The 18,653-nt window shown below is 32.1% G+C and overlaps 1 protein-coding gene across 16 annotated transcripts in view; it reads right to left on the bottom strand.

The window, feature by feature from the left end:
* Window position 1: 1 nt before the first annotated feature.
* Window positions 2–18,653, bottom strand: part of LOC6585899 (small conductance calcium-activated potassium channel protein) — a 100,669-nt gene continuing 82,017 nt past the window's right edge. For 7 of the 16 annotated variants that reach the window (XM_015160549.3, XM_032733073.2, XM_032733075.2 and 4 more), the window contains 7 exons: window positions 15,161–15,296; window positions 13,314–13,424; window positions 12,369–12,496; window positions 9,729–9,798; window positions 9,535–9,636; window positions 9,257–9,438; window positions 7,777–7,945 (listed from right to left, as the gene is read on the bottom strand). In XM_015160549.3, coding sequence (XP_015016035.2) covers window positions 7,780–7,945; window positions 9,257–9,438; window positions 9,535–9,636; window positions 9,729–9,798; window positions 12,369–12,496; window positions 13,314–13,424; window positions 15,161–15,296 — 895 coding nt within the window. In that variant the 3' untranslated portion in view covers window positions 7,777–7,779. Of the gene's footprint in view, window positions 104–7,207; window positions 7,946–9,256; window positions 9,439–9,534; window positions 9,637–9,728; window positions 9,799–12,368; window positions 12,497–13,313; window positions 13,425–15,160; window positions 15,297–17,578; window positions 17,715–18,653 lie in introns of those variants that run through there. The other 9 variants (XM_032733074.2, XM_032733076.2, XM_032733081.2 and 6 more) reach the window with 6 other exon arrangements.

Here is an 18,653-nt window from a genome sequence, read left to right as displayed (position 1 = left end):
TGCAATAAATTATATTTATAAATCTGAATTTTGGCTTCAATGTTGTTAATTCGTATTCCATTCGACGCTACCCGGCTTTGCTCGGTCTCACACGTTTGCAATTCTGAAAAAGTAGAACATGAAATATGAAATATTTATGAATCAGTAGAAACTGTGAATAACTCTACTCATGTGGCTGCCCAATACTGGTTCACGAACTAGTTCACAAAGCAAACAAATCATTTCATATCAATGCTCAATTTGTATATATATTTTTATGTTACATCCATGCCATGCTGTATCTATGTATGTTTGTCTTGGACTTATTTTGGATGCTTTGCGATGTCTCGCATGAGGTCAGCTATGAGTTAAACATTAACTACTTACCTGAAAGTTTGGTTTCATTTCCATTTTTTATACCCTGAACCCATTGAAAATGGGAAATCAGGGTATAATGGTTTTGTGAAAAGTATGTAACAGGCAGAAGGAATCATCGCAGACCCCATAAAGTATATATATTCTTGATCAGGACGACGAGCTGAGTCGATATAGCCCTGTCCGTCTGTCCGTCCGTCCGTCCGTCCGTCCGTCCGTCCCTCCGTCCGTCCGTCCGTCCGTCCGTATGAGCAAAAGGATCTCAGAAGATATAAGAGCTAGAGAGCTGAAATTTGGCATGCATACTCGTGTATACCATAGGCAGTACGAGTTTGCTTTATTTTTTCGATAACTCGTCCGATAACTTTTTTATCGAGAATAATCGAAAAATTGACTTGGTTTTTTCAGCCTAGTTTGAACGCTTTTAAACCTGGAGACTTCAAATTTGCGTTGTATATAGAGTTAATAGACACAAAGATTTTGCAATTTACAGATTTTGGATACCACGCCCCCTTCGCCCCCAATTTGTAAAAAACGCATTTCAAGTACTAGAGACTTGTGCTTTGGAATGTACACACATTTCAGCTATATGAACACATTCTGAAAGTTTCATAAAGATACTCTTACTACAAGAGAAATTATTCAACTAATAAATTCTCATAATATTGCCCACATTGCAGCGCAGCCCAAGCGCAGCCGCTGCTTACTGCGCAGTTAGCAGAGCGCGTGCTTATAAGTGCATGTGTATGTATGTGTGCATAGAAGAAGTGCAGAATGATTAGAATATCAGCTTGGAGGGTTCAGGGTATCTCCCAGTCGAGCAGTCTCGACTGGAGCCTTCTTACTTGTTTATAACTTACATATGTTTAGCACAGCAAAGTTAATTCTGTCTCAAATGGCAAAGCTTAAAAGGGTATTATCGAGAATATAAACAGCTGGTGTTATATAAGTAGCTCTCGATAATTGTGCTCCTGACGCTTGGGCTGCCTATATATAGGCATATATAGAGCTCAAACTTTGGATAAAGTCAAATGTAGTAGAACTAGAAAACGGTTTGATGAGCTGAGAATGGTTATATCGATAACTTAAACAGTTGCTGATATATAGATTTCGATAAATGTACTATCTCGCTTGCTTGCTCCGCCTATATATAGACATGTGTATATAGAGGTCTAACTTGAGAGTTATAAAGGGATTGATGTGCTATCCAAAATAAACATTTATATAATCATTTTCCCTTAACTAATAACTAATGATTTATAGCAGGAAATCAAAGACAGTTTACGTTAATTTTTCATACAAAGCCCTTTATTATGTTAAAATTTTTCAATTTTTCATCATAAATTAATAATGTACAATTTTTACTTAATGTTTTTTATGTTTCTTCCCATTTTTTACTTGTTTTTTTTTTTTTTTTTTTTTTTCTTTTTTAATTAGTGTTTATTATTATTTTTATATTTTTTTTGTGTACATTATAACAGTACAATTTGTTGTTTTTTTTAGTTTAAATTTTTTTTATTTAATGGTAAATTTGCTATAAATATTTTAGTGGGGGGAATTCTTATGATGGTAAATGCTTAATGAGCAACAAAAAAAAAAATCAGATCAGTTTATGCTACAGACACACACATACATACATATTTATATATATATACATATATGTATATGTATGTGAAATAACAAATCGTAAATCTAAGAAAAATTTTTTCTCAATTCATTACTGATATATATATATATATATATATATATATATATATATATATATATATATATATATATATATATTAGTAATTGTTTTTGTTTGCTTGTTTTTTTATTTTTAAATTTATTTTATTTCTTAATTTTTGTTTAAGCAAAAAAGTTTTTGTTTTATGCTTTTATGAACTAGTGTTTACAATTTCTTTTATTTTCATCTGCTATGTGTGTGTGTGTATTGTTTTTGTTGTTGGGTGTTTGTTTTTTTGTTCACTTGTTTTTAATCGTAAAATACTAATTTAGCAAATGTAGGCACCCTAAATTTTAAAGCTTTTGCAAAACACGATTTCTCGCTAAGATACATATACATAAACATATATATATACACATGTATGTATATATATATATATAACAATATGAATTGAAACATACAATATTGTAAATTCAAAATAAACTATTTAGCCGTTTTTTTTTTAGTTTCTAGCTTTTATTTCTTTTAGAATTTTTTGTTTGTTTTTAGCATTTTTAATTCTTGGATAAGTTTAGTTTTTGGTTTTAAATGTTTTCTTTTTAATAAAAAATTGTTTCTCATTTATATATATATATATATATATATATATATATATATATATATATATATAGCATATATATGTATATCGGTTTAATTGTTTAGTTTAACATAATTTTCGTTTATGCTTAATAAATTGGTCTTTGCTTCGGCTTTCGTTCAACTAGTTTTGAATACATTTTCTATAATACAATGTAAAGTCAAATATGATCTTTATATTTTACTCTTCATATATATGTATATATATATAAATACATATATTGTATATATATACATACATATGTATATATATATATGTGTTTTATTATGTTTTTCTTGACGTGTTTTATTTTGTTCGATTTTTCTATATAGTTTAACAAGTTTGTTAGTATTGGGTATCGCTGTGTTTTAAATTGTAAATATATTACCAAAAAAAAATCTTGTTTAGGCTTTTCTTTTATCCACTCTTTGCACTTGACACACTCATTTAGCTGGGAAATTGTGAACTGAAGCTTTACACACACACACATACGTACACACGCACACACATGAACACACATACGCACACGCACACACATACTAGAGGGCTGCATAAATGGCAAAAAGATTCCGTTAAAATCGACAATGCTCAAAATGCATTGAGCAACGTTGAAGCGGAGCCGAAGAACGAATGGAGCGAAAGAGAGCGCGTGTAGACTCGGCAATCGAGTTGTATTGCGACGCGACGCATCGCGCCGTGCGTACAAAAAGTACAGCAACAAAACAACAAAATGCGCAGTGATCTTTTTCGTTCTTACGCACACACACAAATATCACATACAGCTTCGTCGAACGAAAAGCTCATGCAGTTCGGTATATGAAGTGAGTGACCAAGGCCAGTGTTGCCATTTTGTCCAGAGTAAATCTAGCTGCAGCTAATATATTGTTGTAGTAATTGGCTTACCCTATTATGAAGAAGTAATTTGGTACTTTCGTATTGCAATACTCAAATTTGAAGATTGAAAAGCAATATACAATATTTAGAAAAAGGACACGAAAGAAAATAGGTAGAAAAGCTTTCTGAAAAGATTGCAGCATCTGACGGGAAAAAAGCTGAAATGGCATCATTAGGCTTTTGCTAAATTTTGCACTCCGTTTTGTGCTTTTGTTTTCGCTTACTCATTTAAAGGCCGTAGATTGGGAGAGCGAACGTGCGCTCAAATTTAAACTCACCCAACTCAACTTCACTTTGAATGGATATTTGACGTGTGTATGTGTGAGTTTAGCCATGCGCAGCCCTCTAACACATAGAGTGTGCACAGTGGCTTTGCACACTTGTTACCGTTTCCTCAGAACCAAGAACAACAAACAAAAGTTCTATTCGATAAAAAAAAAAAAACAACAAACAATGAAAAAACTGCCTAAAAAGTTGGGCTCTATAAATTGGTTTTGTTTAGCACTAGAAAAGTACATATATATATATATATATCTATATATAGTATATATATTGAAATGTATAGCTATGAATATTAAAGATTTTTTGTTGTTATATTTTGATTTTTGCTGCTTGTGTACCACTGTGCACGCACTACTCAAACAGCCAGCAGCCATGAGTGAGTATATATTTTTTAGTTTAGTTAAGTTTAGTTTAGTTATATATATTATGTATATATATATTGGGCTCGTATCTAATTCAGTTAAGTTTCTTTTTCTTTTTTTTTTGTTTTTTTTTTTGTATAATTTAAGACCTGTCTTGAAATTTCGGTCCCTCATATCAAAGTTATTAAATTTTTAAAGGTATTGTGTTTGTTTGTTTGTTAAGGAAACCAGTTCATACACGGGAAAAAATGTTTGATCCTGTTCTGTTTGTTGTTCTGTTTGTTCTGTTTGTTGTTGTTGCTTTTGTTGTTTAGTTGAGGTGTTGAAACCCAAATGTGCATGTTAAATATGGTTAATAAACCATTAAAGCTGGGCATACTCTACTTCAAACTCTAAGTCTCTCCTGTTTTCTCTCTCTCTCTCTCTTTCTTTGTCTGTCGCTGACTGTATACCCTGTACCCATAGCAAAATGGGCATATTTGTTACATTCGTTTATGTTGTGTGCGTGTGTCTGTCTGCGTATGTGTGTGTGTGTGTGTTTTTTTTTTTTTTTATATATTTTGTGATAAAGCTATTTTGACAGCAGTCTTGAACGTTCATTTCAATTTCAATATTCAATATTATATAAATAGGTATACATTCTTTTTAAGGGCTTCACTTTCCTTGTCGCTTTAGGCAAATTTATTTGTTCATTCGTATATATCCAGATCATTGTTGAAGCTATCGTTGGACTTACTGCAGTTGGGCATAATTTGATTTTTAATATTTTGTTCGTATTTAGTTTTTACTCAAGCCAAAAAATTCAATTAGAAATAAATAAAAATAAAAAAAAGTTTGCTTACATATATAATAAATTTACTCTGGCGCAGCCAACTTCATGCACACACTTTGCCAACTTAACTTAGCGTTGCCAGACTCTTAAGAAAAGCTGAAGCGAAACTAGAAATTGAATTTGATTTTGCAGCTGTTTGTTGAAGCAAACTAATTTGGAATGTTATTCAAATTTAATTAAAATTTTATTAAATACTTAAATCAAATTTGTTTGGCTCTAATTGACGCATTTCTATTGCAGCGCTTGGTACAGTTTTTATTATTTTAACTAAACGAGTCTCATTTTTTTTATATTTTTTTTTTATTGTTGCATGGCTCTACTTAGGAGTATTTGCTTTACGGGGAGGGTTTTTTTGATCCATTTGATTTAGCTGTAATTTCTTTATTTTCTCACATTGGCATATGCATTTCGGGGAATTCAGTTGAAAAACTTGTTGAACTCTGGTATTTTTTTTAATATTTAAAATTTATTTTTTTTTTACTTGTTTATTCTTCTTTGCTTATTTGCGACTCGCCTAAAAGCTTTTTATAGTTTATGCGTTTTACATATACATATATCTATATATATATATATATAATTTTTTTTCTATTTTTTTTTTATTATATTTACTTCATTTACCTATTAAAAAAAAAAACAATTAACTTCGATGCTCGCAGTTAATACTTCATTTCCTTTTAGAATCTTTAGAAAAACTTTCGTAGCTGTGCCACTCGCCTATAAACTACAAACTAATTTTTTATTTTTTAATAATTTTTTTTTTTTTTTTTTCGGTATTTTTTTCATTACAACTAATTCAATTAATTTTGGTTTTGTTTAGTTTTCAAATATTTTACAAAATTCAATTTAAAATTCATTTTACTTGACTAATCTTTAATTTCTTTATTAATTTTATAATTTTTAATTTATTTTTTATTCATCTCGTAACTCTCTCAAAAGCTAGTCAGGTTCTTAATTGAGTTTCTAATGCATGGGTTTATTTTTTTGTTGGGCTATTTTTTTCCTTTTTTTTTAACATATATATCTATATGTGTGTGTATATATATAGCAACATTTTAGTTGAACTTAGTTGAACTTCTTATTGGTTAAAACAATTTGAATACTCGTATTAACATATTTTTTATATGTTACCTATATATCCATCACACACATACAAAAAAAAATAAATAAAAACAACAACAACAGCTATACACTCACACACACACTCACTTTCCCACACACACACACACACACACACACACATACTCGCATACCCATACACGCAATCCTTTGCCTCTTAGCCAAGTCTGTCGCAATTTCTATAAGATCTCAACTCAAGAATGGCAAATGTTGTCAAAGCTTTATAGAGCTTAAAGCTTACTAGCTTTTTCATTACTCGCTCATGCATTGCATATGGATTTTGTACGTCTTTTGATATATGTATGTCTATATAGCTTCGATTCGATTTTGATTTTATAACCAAAAATTGTAGCTACCTTATTACGATTGAGTTGCTCTATAGATTTTTCATAAACGATAAATATATATATATATATGACTCTAGGAGGCGTGGCAAATCTGTAAACACATTTTTGAAGCAAGAATTCTGAAATTAACTAATGTCAAAGCTTTCAGAGGGCTGTAATGTCGTTTTGATTATATAAATCTGAACTGTGAGCGAGTATTTTGTGCAGTCGAACATGACCGACTGTCATTAGCAGACTATTTAGCTTAATTTGATCTATTATATTTCTATTATATTCAACTCTAAGCATTCTCTATGGCTGAAGAAGCCTTGCTCTCTCTCTCTCTCTCTTCAGCTCTTTACCTTTTCTCTCTCTTTCTCTTAGCAGACTCGGCTTGAAGTGTGGTTTTTGATTTATTCATTCCTTCATTCATTCATTCACTCTACCATTCATTCAGTCATTCATTCATTCACTCTACCATTCATTCAGTTATTCCTTAAATTTGAACTTTATGCTAGTTAATGCCAATCCCAATTACTAGATAGATCATATGCTTAGAAAAAAAAAAAAAACACTATTCCTATATTTATATATATGTATATATATATATATATATATATATATATTTAGTATGTATATATATAGAGTTATATATGTATATGCTAACATTTGACTTTTGTCTTTCCCATTTCGAAGTGGATCTATTTACAAAAGGCCGATTTCGAAATTAGACTTGTAGAATTACTAATATTACTATTACTTGTATTATTACTATTATTACTATTGTTACTATTACTACTATTATTGCATATACGTTCTCTTTTTCTAGTAAACTTATTCTCAGTGATCTTTGTGGCCATCGACGCTGTCGTCGCCTTCGCCGTCGCCGTCGCCATCGCACTCCCATCGTTACCGATAACAGCGTTATCGATATCACCAGCTATCGCAGCACTCTCAACATCTTCGGGTATAGCCGGTATGCTAATGCTCTCAACGATACGCTGATGCGAAAGCGAATGCGAGTGCGAATGCGAAAACGAATGCTGATGCTGATGCGAATACTGATGCATCGATTGATAGTGTTGCAGTTCCCGTTCCCGTTCCATCGATGATGTTGGCGAATGGAAACGCTGTCGCAGCGCCGTCTCCATCAATGTCGTAGTCGATCTTGTTGGCGACATCGATTTCGACATGGGCATTGTTGTTCCAGTTGTTCGATTTGTTGTTCCAGTTTCAGTTATTGATGATGTTAGCTCTGCTGTCATTGTCATGGGTCGTAATGGATGCATCTCAATGTTAATCACGGAGTTGGAGCGCTCTCTGTCTGATATTCAGCTGCCGTATTTGTTGGAAGATGCGTAGCTATTAACTGCAGATCCATTTGATGGCATGTGAGTATCAGGCACTAAATGTGGTGTTCTACTAGATATAGGTGGCAAAATAGGGCTTGTTGGCCAATGGTAAGTAGCAGCGGCGTTATTGGATGAGGGTACACTTCTATGCAAAAAGCAGTATATATATATAATATATATGTTAATTCTCAATTAGATTCGCATTGCGGCCGGAAAAAAACGGCGTTTGGTTTTTTTATTTAATTTTTACTTGTATCAATTATCAATTATCAATTCATTATCATTATCATTAGCATTAGATTATGTCAATGGTTAGATGTGTGTGAGCTCGATCAATATGCCAAAAGATAGCTAGATAGCGCTATGATATGATATAAAAAAGCCATATGGAATGCATTTTCAAACCAATCAAATTAAATCACAAAATGTTTTTTACTCTTTTTGTTTTCTGTTTCTGTTCCAATTCCAAAATGCAAATTGATGGCACTCACAGACACTCTCTCACTGTTTTCTCTTTTTTCTCTATTTTTGTCTCTATTTTTTTTTTTTTTTTTTTTACCAAAAATAATCACATGCATCTTGCATAGAAGAAGAAAATGCCACAAAACTTGTACGATGAGGGGATCTCAGGGGGGGATTTTGAACTGGAACTACTAGTTGGACTCTCACAGTGACTCAGACACACACAAACAAAAAGTACTACAACAAAACGAAAATATGGAATGAAAGAGACGAAATGAAAACAACAAATGTATCGATAGTTGAAGTCCACGGATTAAGCGCTCAGTGCGTGCATGCATCGATGACGATAAATATCGATCAGCAATGCCAGGTTGTTAGTGAACAGATAAGTGCATTTGCTGATTAGTCATATTCTTCACACGATAACGATATATCGATAAGCTGTTAACAATTAAGATATATATATTTTATATCGACATCGCATATTAAGTTTGTTGAAATTAGCATACTAGGAATATATCGATATATATGAGTAATCAATTAATATGTCTAGTTATCGATTGCTTGAAATGCGATAACATATCGATATATATATTTTCGTATTACTTATTGTTTTTATACAGATATTGCCAGCTTATATTTGTATAGCTAGTTTCTTATCGATACACATATCGATAGTCAGGCAAATGTGTGCTATCTATATTCAAATTGACATTTCAATTAAAAGTGCTTTTATTGATTTCGTATGTCCATCTGAGAGATGTTTTAATATGATTAGACAATACCCCAAACAATATTTATATAAATGCAATAGCCATTAAATGGCTTAGCAGTCGAGTAGTTCAGTTTAATATCGAGTGGACTTCAACTTGTTGAGCAGTCGATGGAAATGATACGTGCTTATGGTGATTATGACGATGACAATGCGGATGACGATGATGATGATGATGCATATGCATAAGCTAATTGCAAATATTCTCAATGGGCCACTTACCTAGAGTGGGGGAACAGCATGGGGGCCGCATTGAACATGGATTGGGGCGTGGGCGGTTGAATCGATGGCTGAATGGCAGCGGCTGCTGTATCCGGGTGCAGAAAGTTGCGTCGTTGCTCGATGCGCTCCTGATGCTGGGTCAAACAGCGCGATAATAGATCTGGAAGGCTTTCCATGTGCTCCTAAAGAACGAAAGAGAGAGAGAGAGAGAGAGAGAGAGAGAGAGAGATCGTTAATCGATAGCACGTATCGATAACTACTAATGACACTCTACTCACTTGTAGACTTTGCATTTTGTCCTCTAGATTCGTTAGGCGCTCCTCGATGGCATCCTGTCGACTCGACATTTCCGATATTATTTCATAGACCGTATTTTGTGTCTGTGATGAAAATAGTTGGTATTTTTTGTTTGTTGTTTTTCGATAAATAATATTATAAATGCATGAATCAAATACTGTGGATTGTTAACTACCTTGGCCATATCGGTTATTGTGTTGGCATTATCCATTAGTTTGCGTTGATCCATTTTAACTTTTCGCAACCTAGTAGCAGGTGGGGGGAAGAATCATCGAGTTTATAAACGATATTATTGAATAGACAAACAAGATCTAATTCATTATTTCGTTACATCATTCATTTATCATTGTGGTAGATCGAGCAATGCATTGACGTAGTGAAAATGCACGGCTCGGTTGAATTGCGAAACGGACAATGGGCTCATTAGGCCTCCATGTATATATAGATATATATACGATATAGGTATATACAGATGTATATACGATATATGCATATATAGATATATATATACGACATATATAAATTTAATTGATTGTGATTAAATATAACAATAAGATAATATTTTTTTTTCTGAAAGTTTTGTGATTTTTTTTGTGCTTTAAGTGTTTTTTTTTTTTTCAAAATAATAAATTTGTGTTTTGTTTTTTTTTTTTTGCTTAGCGTTAAGATTACAGAAAATCACATCAAAAATTGTCAACAGGCAATTGCCTCTCTTTTCTTCACTCTATATATATATATGTATATGTTATATATTAATTTGAATTACAAGCAAACTACACATGAGCTTAAAGCTTTTATTAAGAACTTTGATTAATCAGAGCATGAAATTATGGAAAGCTTGTGTTGAATGGTAGCCCGATAGACATATATACGCGATATACTGGAGCTTTTTAGTAAAAACCTTAAAATATTCTAATTTAAAAGCTCTTTGCAAAGCTGTTAGAAAGTTGCTTGATAAACTGTTTGCTTTAAATAACATAACTGCTCTAAAGCTGTCTTAAAGCTTTTTAAAAGAACAGCTGAACTGCTTTTTAAGTCTCCCTAAGGTCTTGCTATTAAAATTAATATTGAAAGCTGTTTTATCAGTGCTAAAAAACTTTAAAGAGCACATATGATATATGCCTTAAAACTGCATTAGAAGCGGCTTTGGAAGTTATTGAAAGCTTTGGGGGATTAAACTTTGAAAGCTGAAAAGCTTCTTGCGGTGATAGCTACTGTTATGTATATGTATATATATATATATATATAGATATCAGATATAGATGTAGTACTTATTGGATAATTAGGCAATGTAGTGTTGCAAAAGCTGCCGATAGTTTTAGATATGAGTTTCTGGGAAATTAACGCTGCATGCTAGGTATATTGTGGCTAGTTTTCGGTATTATCATAACGTAAAAACAGGGCTTTACAACCTATTTACAGGCTAGTAAAACGAGTTCAATCATTTAATTATGTAGATTTTCTCTTTCTTTTTTTTTTCATTTTATTTTTTCATTAATCGATTTTGGTTTTAGTTGGTTATTGCACTCATTGATTGCTGTTCATGATAGTATTAGTTCTGTAATTCTATGTACATTTGGGAGAGTATATAACAATTATTTTGTATATATATATATATGTATATATATAGAAGCAGACTCCTCACATTCACATTACAGTTCTTTGGGATTACTAGGCAAAAAATAAATGAAAGAACAGAACAAGTAGAAAGCTTGGATATAGTTTAGGTGGGGAATATACGCGATAGCTAAGAGAAAGAATGTATTCGAGAGTTGAAATTTGTATAGCATACTTTTCTGGGACATGCCAATTGAAATGTGACAGTTAGTAAGTATATGGAATTTTCAATACAAAATAAAACTCATTCGTATCTCCTTCCACATCCTTTAATAGATCAACTATCCAAGTTTTTATGAGAGCCCTAATGACAATTCATTTTTTGCTTTAACAATTGAAATATTGGCTAAGAAAAGCTTTCGTCTAAAAATGTGCTAAAGCGATGTTTGCTTTAAATTCGATAACAGCTATTGATAATGTTTGTTGAAAACAATTATTGAAAACAGATATCGATAAAAGATATCGTTTATAGTATCGCTAACAGTCGATCCAAATTAACGATAATAAATAATATACCAATAATAATTATCGATTGTAACAGTTCCCCGAACACAGCTATCGATAACAATTATCGATCAAAATGATCAGTTAGAATAGCTATGCATAGTTGTTCTCTCTGGGAACAGCTACCAATAACACTTTCTGAGAATAGCTATCCATATCACTTATCGACAAAAGCGATCGATAATCGCTAACAACTACAGCTATCGATGTTAGAGGCCATAGGCTATGACAATAGCTGGCCCACATATATACATACACACACACACACATACAGTTAGTTAGGTATATAAATACGCACATGTATGGACAGTTGGACACAGGACAAGAACATAACCAAAAATTGTTTGAAAATCGTGATATTATGATTGGGGTTAGTCGCACTTTATTGAGCTTTTCGTAACGGAGCTTTGATTGGGATTTCGTTCAGGCTATATGGTTGCATTGTACAACAGATCTATTAACTATATATACATATATATATATATACATACAAATAAGTATATAGATATATATATAAATATATACATAGGATATATGTTATTGCTTTGAGTCCTTTCATTTGATAGAGGATTCAGTTGTTGTTGTTGTTGTTTGATTAACTCAGTTAAAAGTTCTTGTTATATTGATTGATATTTGTTGGTGGTTTCTGACAGTTAGTTGTTGATATTGTTGATAGATCTCTAAAAATACTCACGCATATATAGCTAGAAGGAACTTTCTTTGGTGGGTTCTTACACGGCCGGGATTAACCCGTTTTACTAGTCTTGTATGTTTGTAAATGAGCCAAGTTTCACGTAGAACATTCGCCGCAGCATTTTTCAGCTATATTTTTATGAGAAGAAATGAATTATTAGAAATTATTAGAGTTGTGGGGTAGTTGTGTTCCTCTATTCTACGAGTACTTAGTAAAACCAAACGATCTATCGAAACTCCTTCAGTGTGTCAATGTCTTTCGGTCGATGTTGGGTCAAATGTCAAAGTGATTTCAGTTTTGGTCATCGACTAAAGTCATTGAGGTTAAGTGTGTCCGCAACGGTACCTATAGAGTCCATTGAATGTTTATTTTTAAAAGTATTTTTTTTTTTCAATTAAAATTTTTAGTTAATTGTTATAATTGTTAGTATTTTTATGATTTCTAGAGTTAATTGAGCTGAGTTTAGTATTTTTCGCTTTTTGTACTTTCAAGTAGTTGATTGATTTGGTATTTTTTGGTATTTTTATATTTTTCAGTAGTCGCCTCTGTTCACTCTGTACAGTTGATTGAGTAGCTCTTGCGGAAACTTGCGGTATTTGCAGTATTTTTTGGTATTTTTTCTTACTAAGATTGCAAGTTAATGTTTCTGCTCAGAATTAGTTGTGCAGATTTCGGTATTTGCTTTAGGTATTTTTCTTTGTTTGTTGAGGTTGATGTCTACTACAAGTAACGGTACTCTATATGTATGTGTATAGGTATATGTATTTGTGTAAGTTTGACTGAGTTACGTCTGTGTATGGTATGGTACGCTATGGAGTTACTTGGATTTCCAGTATTTTTCAGTATTTTCGGGGCTTTTTTTTTTTTTTTTTTTTTTGTTTTTTTTTTTTTTTTTGTATTTATATAGAAACAAATATGGTTACTATTCATGGAGACGATCTATACCCTTTTTGTTAACTGCGTGTCCATCATAAAGTTGTGCACATGCTTCTCGGCACGGGTCAGCTCCAGCTTGCGTGAGACAACAGCGACAAGTAGAGCCGTACAGCCAGCGCCCTGTAAAACGACAATAGATCAAATCGACATTAGACTATCACATAAATGTGGTATTTTCAAATTGCTTTCAACAGATAGATGCATTGAGTGCACTGCAGCTGAAACAGATACAAATTAGAGAGCGCATTTGCTTCTATGTTGCATCTAGATTTCGCTTGGTCAGCGAGCAATCAATCATGATTATATTAGTCGTTTAGTAATGGTTTGTTTTCTGTTTTCTTTTTGGTATTTTTCTTTTTTTTTTTTTTTCATTTTTATTAATGCCAGTTAATTGTCTTGGATTAGACATTGAAATGATTTGTTTAAAGTCCAGAACTTTTGTTGCTTCTCAATAAATAAATATATGTATATTTTTGGTTGTTATGTGTTTTCGTATTGCTGTCGCCTCTGCCTATACGTATTTTATTTTGAAATTCGAATTCTTTGAATCACATTAAAAATGAGCGAGAGATGCGAAATGATGAGAATGCAGGATAGCAGTTAGATTGGGTTGTATGGAATGACTGATTGAGTGCAATGTTTTAGATGTGGTTTACTGTCGGAAGTTGGAAATATATATATATGCATATATATGTATATATATGTATATATATATGTATATATATATTTATATATATATGTATATCGAAATTAGAATACGTTCTCAAAGTTGTCTATATGTAATACAACAGTTAGAGCTTTGCTTGTTTTTAGTATTTTAGGTACACACATACGTAACAAAAGAGTCTAGTAGAATAAAGGTTTTTTTTAGAGCTTAGAGTTTTTAGTATTAAATTGTTTAGTATTTTGTTGTTTTACTTTTTTAAGGTATTTTTATTTTGTATCACAATTTCAATTTCAAAGACTACGACATGATCAATATGCATGTAAAAGAGAGAGCAAGAGAGAGGCACTGAAAGAGAAAGGCAGAGAGAGATACAGAGAGAGAAAGAGAGAAAAGAGAGAGAGAGAGCGAGCAAGCAAGAGCGAGACGCATATATATAATCATAGGAACGAGTTAAGGGTAGAGCCAAGAAATTAATTTATATTATAAAGAGAGAGAGAGAGAGAGAGAGAGAGAGAGAAAGAGAGAGAGAGAGAAAGAGGGTGGGAAGGGGAGTGATTTGATAATAACGGCCCCGTTTTTGATAACATATCGATAACGATAAATGTTGAATAATACCACACGCATGCATATTATTGTTCGTATTGACAACCAGATCCAGGTCCAATGTGATAGGGCAAATGAGTGAAAAGCGCCAGTTTTGGGATATCTCGTAATCCTCTCGGCTATCGGTTATCGGCTCTACAGATGGACAATGTGTTATCGATTTGCATGTAGGTATGTAGGCATGTATGTATATATGTATGTGGTAGTTATATATGACAGAAGTACTTAATTAGTAGGTCTAAGCTAGAAGAGGGCGTGGGGCGTGGCGGGGGTTCAGTTGAAGTTGGGTGGGGGGTATAAAATTGCTGACTAATTTATTGTAGTTTTTTTTTTAAGTGAGTTTTCAAAGTTTTGATTTTTTTTGTTGAGCTAAAATGTAATTATTTACATATGAATCAATCGATAAACCGAATTATCGATAAACGAAATGAGCAGGATGTTCGATTAGAAACAGTTAATTTTTATTGCTAATTTGATGTGTGTGCAGTTGGACAGTATTTTTTTTTTTTAATAAGAAAATATTTTTTGTTGGATTTTTTATTTGTTTTTTTTTTTTTTTTTTTTTTTTTGTAGGTTAAAAACTCACCATTATTCCTGTACTGACAGCGATACCACGTCCACAGTACGTATTCGGAACAATATCACCGAAACCAACACTCAAAAATGTTATCGCTATCAGCCACATTGCATTTAATAGATTCGCATGTTCTTCATCATGAAATCTGCATTTGCAGTATTAAGTATTTTTTCATCCATTTAGTATATATATTTATATATATATATATATTTATATATATATGTATTTGTAATAATACATATTTTTCGACATATTTCAATTCATAGTTTTCGGTATATTTTCGGTATTTTTGCAGTAGGTTTGCAGTAGTTTTGGTATGTAAATTGTAAAACGCAGTCAGGGGCAAAAAATACGCGTTTACATTTGTTTGTTTTGTTTATTTTTGAACGGGTATACGAGCGCGCAGAGCGTATTATTCAGTATTAAATGAAAGGGAAAGAGAGATAGAGAAAAATATCGTATTGTTTTGGCTTAATATACACAAAAACGAACACATAATAAGTATATAAGAATATGTATAAATCAAAAGTCATAATTATTATTGTTTACTCATTTCAACATTGAACAAAAAAACAAAAACAAAAAACATCTAACGAAATCAAATGAAACAATAAAAGTTAGGCTCAAACTATTAAATAACTGAAACAGAACAAAATAAAAAATGCTAAAAATTAAAAGTAGCTGAAAATGAAAACTATAGCAATAGCAACTGATAGTTATATGATAATCTGAACTGATGACAGGCATAAGAATATATATATATATATTATATATATTTATAGAAAAGAGAGAAAAATGTAGAATAAAAATTATGCAAAGATAAAATGTTTTTTTATTTGGGAATTTGGTATTTCTTTTTTTCTTTTACTGAGTGAATATTCAAGAGACAGACAGATAGAGAGAGAAAGAGAGGGAGATAGAGAGAGAGAGAGAGAGAGAGGAAGTAAAGAAAAGGACAACGACGTAAACCGAGTGACAACAAATTTAGTTTGAAGAATTCTAAGAATTTTCAACGTATTTTTTTTTTTTTTGGCTTGATTTTGAATTTTGGCTAAAGTAGAGAGGTAAATAGATAGAGAGAGAGAGAGAGAGAGAGAGTCAAGAGAAAGTGCAAAACATTTTTTGTTTTTTTTGTATTTAGGTGACTTAAAATTGAACATAGTTTTTTCCAAAACACACACACACACACTTAGAGAGAGAGAGAGATAGACATATATATATATATACATTTGTACAGGGCTATAGGAATACTTATATATATGTATACATAGTTCTATGTATGTATATGTACGGCATGAGCTGTCAACAAGGATTTGTTGCCTGTTTGTGGTAACGGAAACACAAAACAAAAGTTTGCCAGGCGCGCACACACACACACACGCACACGACACACACACACACCCACATACACATACACAGAGAGAGAGAGAGGGAGAGGAGAAAGAGGCACAACCAGAGCTAGAGCAAAATAGTGTAAAAAGACATATGCATATTATACATATGAACGCTTATATATTAATGTGAGTGTGTGTGTGTGTGTGGGTGGGTGTGGGTGTGTGCATGTGTGTGCTTAAACATATATATACATATGTATATATGTGTGTGTATATGTACGATTATATATATAGAAGTAATGCAGATGAACATGGCAGGAAAACACAAAAAAAAAAAAAAAAAAAACAGAAACAAGAAAAAAACACGATTTATGCATGAATTGTTGTTGTTATTGTTGTTGTTGTTGTGGTTGCTGTTTGGGTGGTTTTAGGTGGGCGGCTTGGGTGGCTTTCGGGTGGCTTGGAGTTGTTGTGTCTTGATGATATTTAACAGAAACTGAAACTGTTCTGCTCTCAAATATTGAGATTTATGGAATGAACTAAACGCGCGCGCAATGCCCTGCATAGGAATAAAATAGTTGTCAAGAAGAGAAATTAGTAGAAAAAGAAGGAGAAGAAGAAGAAGTTCAAGCTAATCAGCTAAAATCGCGCAGCCGATATCTGGTGCTTTATTTGGCAGATGGCCAACAGAAACAGACACACACACACACTCACACACCCAAACACACATGTGCATATGTGCATGTGCGTGTGTGTGTGTGTGTGTGTGTGTGTGTGTGTGTGTTTGCCTAGCATTGATTGTCTCGCTTTAGCTTTATATCGTATGCATGTTGTGTAACGCTTGTTGTTGTAACATATGTTATTAACATTGTCTGTACTGCTACTGTTAACTGTTAACTGTTAACGGTTTAGCTGTTAACTGTTTTTTCTTTGTCTGTTCTGTTGATTGATATGTTCTGGTTTCTTATACTTTCACTTTTTCTCTTATTTTTTTGTGGTTATATATTTGCTTTGTTTTTTTTATTTACTTTGTTTGGTATTTTCTGGTATTTTTATATATATTTTTGTGGGTTTTTCTAGTTGGTATACTTACCACCATGCCGCAGGTGAGGGTTATACCCCGTCCACAGTATGTGTTTGGCACAATGTCGCCATAGCCGACACACAGAAATGTGATGGCCGTTAGCCACATGGTGTTTAGCAAATTAGCGTGCTCCTCATCGTGGAACCTTCGGTTGGGACAATCGATATTCGATATTCGACATTCGACATTCGATAGACGATATTCGATACGGCATGTGATGTGTGCAATACGTTTATCAAGTTTGTATTTGGTTTTTGATCGATTTATCGATATTAATCATTACAGTTATCGAGTTTCAGTTAGCGATAGTTTATGTTATCGTTGTCGATATCGGTTTCATAGTGCAGTTCAGTTGGTAGCAAACATATATTCACGTATATATACACATATACAGGGGTAAATGTATATATTTATCGATATATATTCGTAGACATACATATCGTTTGTTATTATTTAGTAGTTTTGATAGTTTTTGGCATTGCGAGTATATATATGTATATACATATATAGATCGGTATTTTGATTGTTAATATCGGTATCAGTATCGGTATCGGTATATTCAGTATTCGGTATTTCGGATGCGTATGCGTTTACATAATTTTTTAGTTAATTATTTTTTTTTTCAGATTGAAATTTCATTTTGCAATTTGTGGATACAGAAGTAGGGTGAGAAGTGGAGTAAACAAATAAACAGATGTGAAATTATGTGAACATTTTTTCTTTTTAGTATTTTTTGGGTTTCTTTGTTGGTATTTTTCATTATCGAAAAGAAAAAAAAATAAACAAATAACAAATAGCACAAATATATTATATCTCTTTTGTTTTTCTTTTTAAATTTTGTATATATAATAATTAAGTTTTACACAAATCGAACAAAGAATCATAAACTATATATATAATACATATATAATTATCAAATCAATAGATACGAATGAAGAGAACAAATATGAAAACACAAAAGGATAAACGAACATATAACGAACAAATATATATATGTATATGTATACATACGTATATATATACATATATAAATATATATGTAGAGAGAGAGACATAAAGTAGATAGACATAGTAGAATCAATAG

The sequence above is a fragment of the Drosophila mojavensis genome, unplaced genomic scaffold (genome assembly GCF_018153725.1).
Source record: "Drosophila mojavensis isolate 15081-1352.22 unplaced genomic scaffold, ASM1815372v1 contig_136, whole genome shotgun sequence".
NCBI classification, from domain to species: Eukaryota; Metazoa; Arthropoda; class Insecta; order Diptera; family Drosophilidae; genus Drosophila; species Drosophila mojavensis.
Note: the sequence above shows the minus strand (reverse complement) of the source record. Positions and strands in the feature narration are given on the sequence as shown.